This window comes from Ovis aries, chromosome 8 (assembly GCF_016772045.2).
Source record: "Ovis aries strain OAR_USU_Benz2616 breed Rambouillet chromosome 8, ARS-UI_Ramb_v3.0, whole genome shotgun sequence".
NCBI lineage: Eukaryota > Metazoa > Chordata > Mammalia > Artiodactyla > Bovidae > Ovis > Ovis aries.
In genome coordinates, this window is record NC_056061.1 from 83996681 (window position 1) to 84011817 (window position 15137).

Consider the following 15137-nt stretch of genomic DNA (forward strand, 5'->3'; position numbering starts at 1 on the left):
GCCGGCCTCTGCTGGTTAGATAGGCAGCGCACCTAAGTCGTTAGGACTTAGAAATGAATTACCGGGCTGAAAGCCGTCGGCTGGAAAAAGCGTGCGTTTCCCCCTTGACCTTTCAGGCTAGTGAAATCCGAGGGCGGTCCCGAGGGAAACTGGTACTCGATGGACCACGGCGGGGCACGCAGCACGTGGCGGAAGTACTACATCAACGTGTGTCGCCCTCTGAGCCCAGTGCCAGGCTGTGACCGCTACGCGTCCGCCTGTCAGATGAAGTACCAGGGCGAGCAGGTGAGGCGGCCCTGCCCTCCCTCCCAAGCCCTGGGCTTCGTGCTGGAGGGTGGAGGGGGTGGTCTGAGTGGGTCCGGCTTGCGCCGAGAAGCCCCTTGAGACAGATAGGGGGTTCTTGCTGCAAACTCACCTTCCCCACCCACCCCAGAGATTCGATCACACTTGAGTCGTTGCTCAGATTTAAAATGAAAAAACAAAAACCCCTGGGTGTGGGGAACTGCCTCTGCTCACGGTTCTCGGCAGAGGAAGTGACTCTGAACAGCAGCCGTCTGTCAAGGAGAGTTTAAGCTTCCAAAAGCTCTTGCTTCTGGACTGATTAGAGGGGACGCCTGCTTGGCAGATCCAAGCGCCAGCCCTTCTTGCCTGGGTGCAGGCTGCACTCTGTCATTCGATGGGATGCAGTCACTGCCAGAACCGCGGTAACGCTCCCCTGGGTGCCTTGTTGTACACAGCGCCTCTTAAAATAAAGATGTCTGTGTGCTTCTTTAAAAATAGCACGTCGAGGATGTACTTTTCCTGGGGTCCGTTACACGGCAGCTCAGAGGTGTTTTTGGGGAAGCTGGTGAGCGCCCCCTGCTGGTTGAGTGGAACGTGGTGGTGTGTTGGTGTGCTCTGTGTTGGAGCAATGGCCTCCAAGGACAGTCTGCTCTCCTTATTCATGGATTCTGTATTTGCAAGCTGTCTACTTGCTATCGTTCATTCGTGACCCCAGATCAGTGCCCGGGCACTCTCACGGTCTGTTGTGGACATGTGCAGAGAAGCCTGGTGTGGCTCTGCAGTTCTGTCCCGGTTCTGCTACCCAGACGTCCAAACGCCGGAGGCGAGAGGAGGTGGGCAGTGCGGTGCCAGACGCTCCTGGTTCCTGGCCACACATGGACCGGGCTGGGTCCTTCCTCGAATGCCTGGGAGAGGACTGGCCTTGGATGGCTCGCTTAACACGTCCGAACCTCGTTTTCACTTTTGTGAAATGAAAAGGATCTACCAGGGTTTTGAGGCTTCAGGATCGCAGTCTATGGGAGATAAATGTCCGCAGAGGTCAACGTGCCCTCTCCCTCGGTGTGCGGGGAGCGGGTCGGTTCTAGGCTCCTGGCTGGTGCCCAGAGCCCGAGGGCGTGCAAGTCCATGGTGAGCAGTGTTGCAGGGCTTGCACACGCCCTGGTGCACATCCGGCCCGCGGCTCCTCTACAGATGACTCAGTGGCAGCACTGTGTTAGTAGACGTGGGTGGCTAATGTAAGCTTTGCTTTTTGGAGCTTTCTGGGATTTCTTCCCCCTAAGTGTTTTCCATCTGAAGTCGGTTGAATTTGCAGATGCAGAACCTGTGGGTTTCGAGGGCGGACTGAGTTTCCCCTCTTCAGAGGAGTGGTGGTTTGCATTTGCTAATCCAGCATCTGTGGCAAGTCTGTAGGACATACCTGCCGTGCACAACGAAACACGCACCGTGTCAGTAACGAAGAACGCAGTTGGTCTCTCTCCAGAGGGAAAGCTAATAGCCACGTGTGTTCACAGGGCTCGTTCTCTGAGACCGTCTCCATCAGCAACCTGGGGGTGGCGAAGACGGGCCCCGTGGTGGAGGACAGCGGCAGCCTGCTCCTGGAGTACGTCAACGGCTCTGCCTGCACCACCAGCGACCAGAGGCGCACCACCTACACCACCAGGATCCACCTCGTCTGCTCCATTGGCAGCCTGGTGAGGGGGGCAGGGCAGCGCCGTGACCTCGCTTGGTCGGGCTCCTCTATCTGCACGGGACGCGGGTTCTGCTTGGTTCTGCTTCTGTGTGTGCTGCAGACCCGGGGAGGCCAGGGCTATAGCAGTGGTGCTTCTGCACCTGCCCTCCTCTAGTTTACCCCCAGGCCGTAACGTGCTGGCTTGGGACCCGTACCGCAAGGTGTTCCCGTAGGCGTGAGCTTTCTCTCTGAGCCACACAGATGCCATCCTGCATGTGAGTTTCTGTGAGTTCTGGAGGGTCCCAGAGTTCTGTGATCTGAGGGTGATGAGGTCTTAGAGATGGCTCGGTCCAAACACCATGGCTCACAGATGAGGAGATGGAAGCTGGGCCCCGTGGGTGGACACCGAGGGAATAATAACAAGCGGTCTATTGGGAAAGCAGGAATGAGATCTCCAGGCTGGGAAATGGAGGAGGTGACGGAGACTGCAGGAGGGCCCGAGCTCCTTAGCCCGAGCAGAAGAGAAAATGCGACATGAAAATGCTTCGGGGTCATTATATACAGTCTGCACTTTTCTTTTTTTTTAACCTTTTATTGTGTGTTGTGGTTTAGCCGATTCACAGTGTTGTGATGGTTTCAGGTGGACAGCAGAGCGATTCAGCCATACAGGTCTGAGTCGCCATTCTCCTCTGAACTCCCCTCCCACCCATACAGCCACTTACGGTTGAGCAGACCCTGTGGACCCTGTGCCACGCAGCGGGTCCTTGTTCCATCTTAAACGCAGCAGTGTGTGCATGTCCCTTCCAAACTCCCTAACTGTCCCTTCCCACCATCCTTCCCGCCTGGGAAGCCTAAGTTCATTCTCTTAAGTCTGTGAGTCCATTTCTCTTTTGTAAATAAGTTCATTTACTGTGTGATTTCTTTTTAGAGTCCGCATGTAAGGGCTGTCTCACAATATTCCTCTTTCTCTGTCTCACTTAACTTCACGCGTTATATACACACCCTGGTGACTCCCTGGTGGTTCTTAAAAAGCAATGTGGTAGAAGATACATCAGTATAACACAAGAGTTACCGTCTCAGCCATTTCTGGGTGTAGAGTTTAGCGGCATTAATGCCGTTGCAGTGCTGTGCACCCATCACGGGGTCCATTTCCACTGTGTCCATTGTTATTCTAAACCCAGTTGCTTGTTTTTTAACCTAGAGTTTCACATTCGTAATCGCATCACGTGTTTTGTGAGCAGTCCCCAAGCCCTTCGATGGACGTGCAGTGGGGATGATAGAGTTCACGTCTGTCGTCAAACAGATCATTTCCAAGGGTTGGTGGCGCTTCGTAAGGGTCAGTTGCAGCGTCCTGCACTTTGGCGGACGTGTTACTGGCCCAGTGCGTCCGCTCCACCTAGCAGGCGGGGGCTCAGTCACTTCCATCCTAGTCGGCTTACAGACGTCAAGTTCTCTCTGTCCTTTGCCAGCACACGATTTTTTCCCCAGGAGATCACGTCTTAAGAGCTTAAGAAAGTTGCCCTGATAAGGGGAGGAAAAGCCTTGTGGGCCGAGCTCGGCTTGTACAAGCAAAGCTTTGCATAGCTGAGCCATAAACACACACTGATAAGCCTGAGCTGGGCTTCCCGAGTTCTGCTTTCAGCGCCAGGAAGGAATGCTGGCTGAGCAGCTGGGACCTCGCTGGCCGCCTCCAGGGCCCCTCTGAACCCCACCCTGGGCCCCTTTCTCCCCTCTGCTGGGCCTCGTCCCCCCTCCACTCCCCTCTCTGGAATCTCTTTGTGGTGGAGATACTGGACAGTTCTAGGAAGCCCTCTCAGACCCTTACTTTTTCAGCTTCCCTGTGTCATCCTATTTGGATGGTGTTTTTCAGTTTTCACAGTGATTTGACGTTGTTACTGTATCCCTCAGCACTGGTCCGCTGCCTGGTGCATTTCGTGGGCCCAGGCAACATGGAGTGAACGGAGAGCCACGTCCCCGGGGGTGCTGTGCTGCAGTCCCCCCGGGCTCTTCACGGCCACATGGTAGGGCCGCAGGGACGGCCGTGTTTGCAGTTCACTGTGGGTGATGCCGCGGCAGAGAGGGTGGGGAGGCGTGGGGACCAGCGGCTGTGTCCCCTTTCCCCGTGTGTCTGGGTGGGCGGCTCAGCTCCTTCGTGACTCCCCTCTCCGCCCTGGCCATGTCCTCACCTGTCAGGGAGGGCGGTGGAGGTCCCCCCCGCAAGGCTGATCGCACCCCGGGTGTCCGGCCGGCCGTGGAGACTGTGCCCGTGTGGGCGCTGGTGCGGCTCACGGTTGAGCACACCTCACCCCATCGGCCAGCCTCGCCTGGGTCCACAGTGGTGTGGCCATGCTCGTATGCGTCTGGCCCGTGGGCCCAGCTTTTCTGCGTCTGGGTGCAGTTGAGTGCAGTTCAGTCATTCAGTCGTGTCTGACTCTTTGTGACCCCATGAACCGCAGCACGCCAGGTTTCTCTGTCCATCACCAACTCCCGGAGTTTACTCAAACTCATGTCCATTGAGTCAGTGATGCCATTTGACCATCACATCCTCTGTCGTCCCCTCCTCCTCCTGCCCTCAATCTTTGCCAGCATCAGGGTCTTTTCAAATGAGCCAGCTCTTTGCATCAGGTGGCCAAAGTATTGGAGTTTCAGCTTCAGCATCTGTCCTTACAGTGAACATTCAGGACTGATTTCCTTTAGGATGGACTGGTTGGATTTCCTTGCTGTCCAAGGGACTCTCAGGAGTCTTCTCCAACACCACAGTTCAAAAGCATCAATTCTTTGGTGCTCAGCTTTCTTTATAGTTCAACTCTGGGTGTAGAATGGTGTTCAAAAGCGCAGTCTTGAACTCTGACCCAGATTTGGATCCCAGTTCTACCATTTACTCTTGGTGTGACCCCCCAGGTAGATTCACTGGCATTCACATGTAAGAGAGAACAGTCTCCGTCATAGGAAGGATGACATCGTCATCAGATGAGGCAGGTTAAGCTCCTCACCTGCTCCACCATGTGTTAATCCACCGACTTGAACTCTTCTTGTTGTCCGACTAGTGTTCTGGTGGTTAGCGAGCGTTTCACGGCCTTGAGTTGACTTGTATCCCTTGATTTGGCCTTTCAGCATACCCATCCCATATTTTCTCTCAACTGGGAGTGCGTGGTCAGCTTCCTGTGGAACACGGCAGCAGCCTGTCCTATCCGAGTCACCACGGACATAGACCAGGTACGGATAGGGTCCCGGGCCCCTGACCGAGCTGCCCCAGCCCCGTCCGCCCCGCGTCCCAGCCCCACCGCTCCCTCTGGCCCCTTAATCCCTGCCTGGATAGCAGGCGTTTGGAAGGCGTCCTGTGTTCCCCACCCTCTGCCCTGGCCCACCTCCCGGCCTGGGATGAGAACCAGGACTTCCCTTCTGCTCCCCGGTTTCCCAGACCCCGCCCTCTCCCTCCCTCCCGCTGTCCCTCCGGCCTCACGGGGGCCCTGGGGCGCTCTGCCATCGTGGGGACAGAGTCTTAATTTCACATCACGGCCACACCCGGGACGTGTCGGTGCCCCCTCGGCTGTAGGATTCGGCCCGTGTGGCTCATGTGATGCTCGAGGTTTTCACGCCCTGACCCCAGCCACGCCCCTGCCTCTGCCCTGCCTGATGTTCTCACCTCTCTTTTCAGGTTCCCTCCGAGTGGCAGAGCTCCCCCAGAGAATGTACCCGGCTCAGGGAGGATGCGGGTGGGAGCCCATGGGCCCCCGCCCACCGGCAGGGCTTTCTGAAGCTGCTGTGCGGTTCTCTGTGTAGGGTGGGCGGGGTGGAAGGAAGACATGGGGAGGGGGCTCACTGCGCCTCCTAGAATTGAGGAGAGACTGGGAGTTATTTGTGGATCTCTCATGGATCTGTCTCCGATTTGGGCTCCCCTGATAGCTCAGTTGGTAAAGAATCTATCTGCAATGCAGGAGACCCCCGGTTCGATTTCTGGGTTGGGAAGATCCCCTGGAGAAGGGATGGGCTACCCACTCCAGTATTCTGGCCTGGAGAATTCCATGGACTGTATAGTCCATGGGGTTGCAAAGAGTTGGACACGACTGAGCGACTCTCACTTCACTTATGGCTCCTTACTTTTTCTAGGGGCTCAGCTGGGGCCTTGTTCGGGTGAATACAGCAGTCTCGGGGTTTCAGGGGAGGATGGCACTGCTGAGCTGCTGTCCCCCTGGGGCGCCTCAGATGTGGCACCAAAAGGGGCCATGAGCTCGTCCGGGGCCACTTCTCCGAAGGGATTGGTGTCAGGCAGACGTGGGCAATGCTCTGTCCTGCCGTGCCCTCCAGAACTGGGTTTGAATGTGCCTCTTCGCCCCTTTCATTCCCGCAGGCCTGCTCCATCAGGGACCCCAACAGCGGGTACGTGTTTGATCTGAACCCACTGAACAGGTCCCAAGGATACGTGGTCTCAGGCATTGGGAAGATGTTTCTGGTAAGACTTGCGGGGTGCACTCTGATTTGCCTTGGAAGGATGGGAGGAGGCGTGGAGCTCACCCTCATTTCGTGACTGGGGAGGCAGGTGTCCTTAAGAGCCACCCAGGGCACGGGTGGCAGCCCTCACCCAGGAGGAGGCAAGAAGTCCAAGTGTAAGGGGGTGATAAGGTGAAACCCTTGCCCCCTCCCGCTCTGCAGATGGGAACTAGGAACAGAAGAAGGGCTGCTCCTGGTCCTGGCCCTGCATCTGGTGTGGTGCCCAGGCCGGCAGCATGCACATGGCCTGCAGACTTGTGGCCAGGGCAGTGTCTCGGGGGTGGGGCCCAGCAGCATGGTTCTCATGCCCACTGGGGTTTTGAGTCCCTGGTCAAAAGGAAATGGTGATCATACTTGCCTATAAAAGGGAGACGAGCTGATGGCACGCTCCAGAATCTTCCGACAGCCCCTCCTTCGTGGGCGGCCCTGGCAGTGTGTCTGGAGCTGCGAAAAGGAGAAACTCCACGTAGTGTGTTCCATTATAAATTAAGCACTGCTGGACAGAGAGAGGGTTTTTAAAAATCTGTTATTTAGGTTTAACTTCCACGTTGGAAGAAGAGAGTAACCTTTGAAGCAGGGATCTCATCCCAAAGGAAGCTGGGATGAGAATGTCATAAAACCAATACAGAGGGGCATTGTAGGCACAGCACATGTGGGAGGGCGTGCAGGTTCCTTCGGAGCCTTGAAACTCCCGATGGGGCTTGTCACCGACACATGTCAGCCAGCAGCACGGTACTCGTGGTCCCTCCCTTCCCCACCCACTCTCAGAAGTTGCTGCCCTAGAGTTTGGCTCGTAACAGGTTGTAATAGGTGACTGCAGTGTATTTGGCTGCCTGTGTGAGTGCGAGAGGCAGACAGGAACTTCAAGATCGAGCCCCTTAGGGGATTTGTCAGAAGAGGTAAGTCCCCTGGGGGACTTGGCCGAGGAGGTAAGCCCGGAAGAACGTGCCAGAAGAGATGACGATGTCTGTAGGGCAATGCTGGAAGAGGTGATCCCATGGAGAATCGGCCAGAAAGGTTCCTTCTGTGCGTTGGCCGGGGGGCAGGAGGAGGTGACGGGTGCAGGGTCGCAGACAACAGGGACAGGCTCCGGATGATGGTAGTGGTGGGGTGACCAGGCTCCCGGGAGTCAGGGCGCTGGGCTTTGTGCTGCCAGAAGGGCCTCAGACAGCACCGCCCACCAGCTGACTACTTGGCGTTGCATCTTGGCACCTGGCCCTGCAGGGCTGGGCCGCCACGTGTTCTCCTGTGGGCTGCGTGCTTCTGTGACTGCGCGGCCCACGTGGCTGCAGGCCATCAGCCTGGGTGTGTTCTCACGTGGCCGTTTCTTAGATAGGAAACTGTGATCTTAAGGAAAGACACTTTGTGTACAGAGATCTTAACTTTGTGTACATTGTCCATAAACACTGACCGGTGATAGAGAAGTCTGTCTGTGTCTCACACCCAAGAGCGAGTTCTGCTTCACTCTGTCAACTGCTGGATTTAAGTGGAACGGTGTCAGTAGCTTCGAGAGTTACAGGACCAACACAGTACTGTAAAGCCATTATTCTCCAATTAAAAAAAAAAAAAAATACAGGGGTATCCACTTTTTCCAAATTTGGATGCATCTAACTACGTTTAGATTTGATTAACAATTCAGGTTTGGGGAGAAAAATCAAATTTTAATTAATTTTTTGACAACAATGAATCATTTCTAAAATGTCTACTAGTGTAGAACTGAATAATGGTCTTTATCTAGTGTAAATGGATAAATCATTACATAAAAGGGAACAGTTTTCTGTATCATATCTTATGGATATAAACTTAGAGCAAGACTTTTCAGGAACATTGTTAGATTAGTATTAAGCAGGTTAGGAATGTGTGGGCATCGATCATGTTGGCAAATCCTACCTGTACTTTTTCTACAGAATGAGTTGTGTGTACTATATAATGCACACGTGTGTATTCACATATATATGTAAAATACACGCATGTATATTCACGTATGTCATATTCATATGTGGCTTCATAAAGCCGTAGAAAGGTTTTTCCAGAATTTCAGAATATTTCAAACAGTTTTTCAGAACATAAAACAGGTTTTTACACAATAAAAGCCTTTCATTTAAAAAAAAACAACAGGGGTATCCCATTTTATTTACTTTTTAATGTGACTTCAGCCATATGTGCTTTTCCTATTATAATCAAAAATACTGCAGCATTCTGGGTATATATGTTGACATATATTGTTGCATGCAGACTGTCTCATACATTTAAAGATAGAGGGCTATCTAAATAAACCATTTGAGGCAGTTTATGGACATTGCTGTTTGGGCTTTGATTTTTGCCTTCTGTACTAGCTTTAGGATTTAACTGCCCAGATGTGGCAGGTTGGTCATTTGGGTGATATTGAAGAGCAGCAGCTGTTTGGCAGGGCAGGGTTTGTGTTGCGGGGTTGTGGCAGGGTTTGCGTTGGGGGGTTGTGTCTGCGGCGGGTCTTGCAGCCTGAGCTGGTGTGTGGTTCTTGCCCTCTGGCCTGCAGTTCAACGTGTGCGGAGCGATGCCCGCCTGCGGCACCCTGGATGAGAATCCAGCTTCCGGCTGCGAGGCAGAAGCCCAGACGGACGACCTGAAGACCCTGAAGCCGGGCAGGCTGGTGGGCCTGGAGAAGAGCCTGCAGCTGTCCACCGAGGGCTTTATAACCCTGAACTACACGGGGCTTCCTTCCCACCCCAATGGTGAGCTCAGATCCCTGTTGGTTTAGTGACTCACCAGCATCCTGGTGGTTTTGTGACTGTCGACCTTTCCGAGAGTAATGTGTGGGTCCGTAGACGCTCCGGGTCTGGCTGCCCTCTGGCCTCACATGCACCATGCGTGCCTGGCCTCCAGGGTGTTCTCCCAGCCCCTGAGTGCATTCTGCAGCTGGAGACCAGACTGCTGGGTTCTGTTCACACCCGCAACCCCCAGCATCTTCCCCCAGCACCTCCAGCGGCTCCTCTGATAGGAAAGTGTTCACCTGGCCTCTTGTCCCGTTTTTCAGATATTGAAGTGATGGGTGAAGATAGTGACAGTTTTGCCATCTGTATTGGGTTCTCATTTCTGTTCCTTTCTGCAGCTGTGATTGTAAACAGTTGCCGTTGTGGTGTCATCAGGTGTGATGCTGAGTGTAAGCGCCCCCGGGGGATGATGGTGGTGGAGTAGCAACTACCGTGCAGGCCTGCTGGCCGCCGCGTGCTGGGCCCATGTGGAGGTGCTGTGTGCTCAGCTGCTTGGTTCTCCACCAACCCCAGGCACCTCATTCTTGGCTTATGCCCTTCTTAACCACCTCTTTGCATCCCTGGTGATGAAGGCCCAGAAGGCCTCACGCCCTGGACAGAGAGCCAGTACTGGGAGCCAGGTCTCCTGCTTCTCATCCTGGTTCTGCCGATGGACACATTTACTCAGTGTTGCGGATCAGAGGCCCCCAGAGGTGCCCCCCTACACATAGCCCAGGGCCACGCAGCTGGTGATGAGCACAGCTGAGGTCGGAACCCACGTGGTCTGACTTCTGGACCTGCGCACTTCTCGCCATACTGGGGTGGGCGCAGGAAGGGGCATTCATGTGATGCCTGGTGCCCAAAATAACAGGGGCAGTCTGAGTCCACGTCAGAGGGAGCCGGGAGCCGGAAGGCAGTGGGGATGGCTCTGCCCGTCTGCTGGCATCAGCTCGTGCTGTGCACCTTGCCTCAAGCTGACAGATCCAGTAACACGCCGGGAAGAGGACTTGTAGGGTGTTGAAAGGCTGATTTTGGGATTCCTGGGAAGGGGGTTAAAAATTGGGGGTCTTCTTAACTTCGAGGACAGAAGACGTGGGTCTGGGGGCTGCTGTCAGGTCTGCAAAGGGCTGGCCTAGAAAGGGAATTGCTCTCATTATGCCTCATTTGTTGGGGAGGACAGACACAGACGGATGATTTTAGTCTGTTCATAGAGCCCAGGGGGACGGGAATCCTTTGCTTTGCAGATGTAAACTTCTTCACCGCTGGGTCCAAAGAGTCAGCTGTTCACTCGCCTCAATATCCAAAAAGAAATGTGCTTCAGTCTTTTTATTGATATGTTATTAAAAATATTTGTTTTGGCCACCCTGTGTGGTACGTGGGGTCTTAGTTTCCCAATCAGGGATTGAACGCATGCCCCCTATGGTAGAAGCCAAGAATCTTAACCACTGGACCATCAGAGACCACCCTTCAGTCATGTTTATAATTCTCTTCATTTCCAGTTCCAGAGTATTGTTTAAAAATGGAATAGATTAGGCATCTACGTATCCTTTTTTTTGTCCTAATTTGGAAAATGACCCCACTGTTTAATAATGAACTAGATTAGACATTTATGTGTATGTGTGTATATATATACATATATATTTTTTACCCTAATTTGGAAAATGACTCTCTGTCTCTTGCGGGGTTATCAGTGTGGTCGTGTGGCTGACAGCCGCTGACATAACTCTGCTGGGTTGGGATCCAGGCGCCAGCAGCCCCCAGGGTGCAGTGCGCGTCTGACCTTAGAGCTGTGTTGCTCCAGGCTTGTCCCTCCCTCTCCCTCTGCCTCAGTGTCCTCCTGTGAAAACCAGGCGTCTCTGGGGGCCCCGTGGGACTCAGTAACACGGTAATGGCGCCGGGGCTCTTCCCTCCGTGGAGCCTCCGCCCACATGGTCCCCTCCCTGCAGGAGCCTCCGTCTTGGCTGTGCCACCTCCACTTCCTCCCTGCCCGCCACCCCAGTGGTCTGTGCTCTGCTCCGCAAGTCGAGTGATGTTCGAAGTGTTGGGTTGTATCGCCCCTGGCTTAGACCACCCCCTCCCGACCCGGGGTTCTCCGTGTGCCCAGAGCAGCAGCCAGGCCTGTCCAGTGGCCACGGGCGCCCTGCTGCTCCTTGCTTGGGCCCGTCCGACCTCCTGCTCCTCGACCAGGAAGGCCCACCCTCCCCACTGAACCTTCGTCCTCAGTGTTTCCCGCTGCTCACGGCAGTCGGTGCTCTAGGCAGCCAGGTGGTTCTTTGCTTCCCTTCTGCAGGGTTGGGCTCCAATGGCACCTTCCAGTGAGCCCAGCCATCGCGCCTTGTCCCCCCGCCACCACCCCCCCGCAAGCCCTGGGGTTTCTCAGCCCCATCCTGCGGTGTCTTCCTGCATTTCCATCTGTCCTGCCGAGGCTGTATGAAGTCTGCTCACTGTCGGGGTGCTGAGCAGCCTTGAGGGTCAGCTCCCAGGAGAGCGGGTTTTCTTCTGTTTCTCTCACTCCTGTGTGTAGTATGAACGTCGTAAACATTGTTGAATAAGCGTGATGGTTTTCTAGTGTTTGGGTGGATAAATGGATGTAGCACTCTCATCCTTCTTGGAACAGAAGAATGCCAGGACACTGCGCTCATGGTGTGAACCTTCCTTACAAGGGTCACTGTCCCAATGTGTGTGACCTCTCCTTAGCTCAGGTCCCTGGAACAGACTGGGTGCTGTGACACTGTCTTAGCAGATGAGCCTGGAGGCTCATGTCTGGGCACGCTGTCCCAGTGACCCACGTGTGTCCGGCGACGCTCTGGTCACTGCTGTTTCTCAACAGTCTGGCCTTCTGTTCCCAGGGAGGGCTGATGCTTTCATCATCCGCTTCATTTGCAATGACGACGTTTACCCAGGGATGCCCAAGTTCCTGCACCAGGACATCGACTCTAGCCTGGGGATCCGGGACACTTTCTTCGAGTTTGAAACCGCGCTGGCCTGTGTACCTTCTCCAGTAGATTGCCAAGTCACAGGTGAGACCGGTCAGAAGTGTGTGTTCGTGCCTGTGAGCATATGTATGTGTGTGTGTTTTTATTTTCAGGCAGCATGACATTTGTGTTACATGTTTCCCTTGACTGATGCGTAGAGTTGTAAAATGTCTCTTGAAGTGAATCTGGGTTCACGGTTTTGAGCTATCATTTGGGATCAGAAGCTGCTTAAGGACAGAGAAGAAAACTAGGGGGAAAAAGTCAAGCTCACTGTTGGAGCTCCTTACTGGAGGGAGAAGAGGATAAGAGGATAAAGCTCGGAAAGGGGTCCCCGACGCTGAGCTGGGTCCTCCCTCTTTGTGGCGGCCTCCACCTCCTCGGCCATGGGGCTCTGCTGTAACGGCTGGTTTTCTTTGGTTGTTTGTTTCTGTGTTTGAATTAAAAGAAATTTTTAAAATTGGGAATCGCTAGACTTTTTTTTAATTAAATTTTTTTGACTTTAAAAGAAAGTTTGCCTGTGCCACATAGCATGTGGGAATCTTAGTTCCCTGCCCAGGGGTCGAACTCTGCACTGGGAGCTCCAAGTCTCAGCCGCAGGGCCGCCGGGGAAGTCCTGTCAAGGCAGTTTTGAGCGCCAGGTAGTTTTGAGCGCCAGGTTTGGTGCGTGTTTCTGCAGGAGATGCCTGTCGGCCTCCTGTGGGGTCTGCTCATTTCTGTTACGAGTGCTAAGTTCCTGCATCCTTAGCCTTTGGGGTTGAAAGGTGTCCAGAGCTACCAGGAGGGCAGCTCTGCAGCGCCCCCGTGTGTTTCAGACTCCGCCGGGAACGAGTACGATCTGAGTGGCCTGAGCAAAGCCAGGAAGCCGTGGACCGCGGTTGACACGTTCGATGAGGGGAAGAAGAGGACCTTCTACCTGAGCGTGTGCACGCCTCTCCCGTACATTCCCGGCTGCCATGGTGCGTGCCGTGCCCTGGACTCACGTTCGCCCTGCCTTCCTCCCCTCCCCACCACCTTCAACGCTGTCTCCCGGCCCTTGCAGGCACTGCCGTGGGGTCCTGCCTGGTGACGGAAGAAAACAACTGGAACCTGGGCGTTGTGCAGATCAGCCCTCAGGTGGGCGCCAATGGGTCCCTGAGCCTCGTCTACGTCAACGGGGACAAGTGCAAGGACCAGCGTTTCTCCACCAGGATAAACCTCGAATGTGCCCACACGTCGGTGCGTGTCCGTGCAACCTCCTTTCTGCCTCCCCCAGACTCCAGGTCTTGCGTCTGATGTTGAGCTTGCCAGAGTGTTCGGGGGTTTTAGGCTGTTGATGGGATTGGACCAGAATGTCCTGGCCTGGTGTGTTTCCTGAGGGCTGTCCTTGTACTTCTCTCGTGGAGTTGAAGAGCTGGGTGTCCATCCTGCTACGGTCTGACTCCCTTCTTAAGTGGACGAGCATGTGCTGAGCACTGGTTTCCATTGCAGGGCTCCCCGACCTTTCAGCTCCAGAACGACTGTGAGTATGTGTTTCTCTGGAGAACCGTGGAAGCCTGTCCCGTCGTGCGCGCGGAAGGTAAGACCTGGCCCTGCTCACCCAGGTTGTGGAAGTGTGATGTAGGGCTTGCTCTGATAGCATTTTAGATGTGAAGCCTTGCGCGTGATCACGAGACGCCTGTGTATTTATTAGCAGATGGATAGCTTCTTGTCCTTGAATTTTCTGCTCCACTCCATTGTTCCTTTCACCAGCGACATTTTCCTCCTCTGCTGGGTTGATGGGCTGTTGGCGTCTCACACTTGAGAGCATGAACATGAGGTTTGGTTTTAAGTGGATCTTCATTCGTCCGGTGACCTAAGCTTTTCTAGAAGACTGGGCAGTTTGTCTTAGGCATACAAGCCAGAAGGAAAGAAGGTGGAAATGGTATTTAAGGCCTGTTTTAAGGCGATACTTAGCTGATTAGAGGTTGCAGAAGTTTTGCCTGAAGGTGTGTGTGTGTGTGTGTCTGTGTCTGTGTCTGTGTGTGTCCGTGTGTGTGTGTGTGTGTGTGTGTGTGTGTGTGTGTCTGTGTGTGTGACTGCCCTTCCCCTCTCATGTTCTTAAAGGAGACTACTGCGAGGTGAGAGACCCGAGGCACGGCAACCTGTATAACCTGCTCCCTCTTGGTCTGAACGACACCGTCGTGCGGACCGGTGAATACATCTATTACTTCCGGGTCTGCGGAGAGCTTTCCTCTGGCATCTGCCCAACCAGTGACAAGTCCAAGGTCATCTCATCATGCCAGGAAAAGCGGGGACCTCAGGGATTTCAAAAAGTGGCAGGTACTGTGGTTTTCTTTCTTTTCTTGTAAAAGAATGGAATTCCATATGTAAGATGATCGATTATATCTTGTGTTTTAAGGTCTAAAGACAGTATTTTTCTTGAAAAAGAAGTACATCTGCTGTGTCCTGGTAAAACAGCCTGTTAGCGATGTTTCTGGTTTCATACCCAGGACACACACTGACACGTGTTGTTAAGAGCTTATTTCATTCTTACTTAGCAACACTAATTAGTTCTCAACTCATATTTCTTCTTTTTTATCCCAGCTTTGGGACCCACTGGAGTACTGGTGGGTGCTCTGGGGTGGTACTTTGTAGAACAGAGGAGGGCACATGTCTGGTACGGGGCTGGGCCGTGAAACTGCTAGAGCAGACTGTCGGTCCTCACGCTCTCTCAGCAGCTGGGCAGGTGGTGATGCACTTATGAATTTTTTGCAAATCATGGAGTAGCTGACAGGGTGAGTCTGTGGGCCTCACTGAGGAGCCAGCATCCTCTGAGCTCATCGGGTCGAGGAGTGTCTGCGTGGCATCCCTCTGTTGGTCTGTGTTCTGGTGTCTGTTGGTGCGGAGGTCACGGCCTGGGGCGAGAGGAGGCCTGGTTCAAGGAGCCAGTGGTCCAGGCGTGCTTGGCCTTGTCGGGGTTTGTGCAGGGTGTGCGATGGGCCGCGTGTGCTGGCCGCCCGGGGGCGTCCT

At 54.1% G+C, this 15137-nt stretch overlaps 1 protein-coding gene across 1 annotated transcript in view; it reads left to right on the forward strand.

The window, feature by feature from the left end:
* Positions 1-15137, forward strand: part of IGF2R (insulin like growth factor 2 receptor) — a 103076-nt gene that overhangs the window by 57853 nt on the left and 30086 nt on the right. The window contains exons 18-27 of the mRNA XM_027972632.2: positions 117-285; positions 1794-1973; positions 5066-5167; positions 6303-6404; positions 8961-9156; positions 12024-12194; positions 12962-13105; positions 13189-13364; positions 13617-13704; positions 14232-14447. Of these exons, the coding sequence (XP_027828433.1) occupies positions 117-285; positions 1794-1973; positions 5066-5167; positions 6303-6404; positions 8961-9156; positions 12024-12194; positions 12962-13105; positions 13189-13364; positions 13617-13704; positions 14232-14447 (1544 nt within the window). The remainder of the gene's footprint in view (positions 1-116; positions 286-1793; positions 1974-5065; positions 5168-6302; positions 6405-8960; positions 9157-12023; positions 12195-12961; positions 13106-13188; positions 13365-13616; positions 13705-14231; positions 14448-15137) is intronic.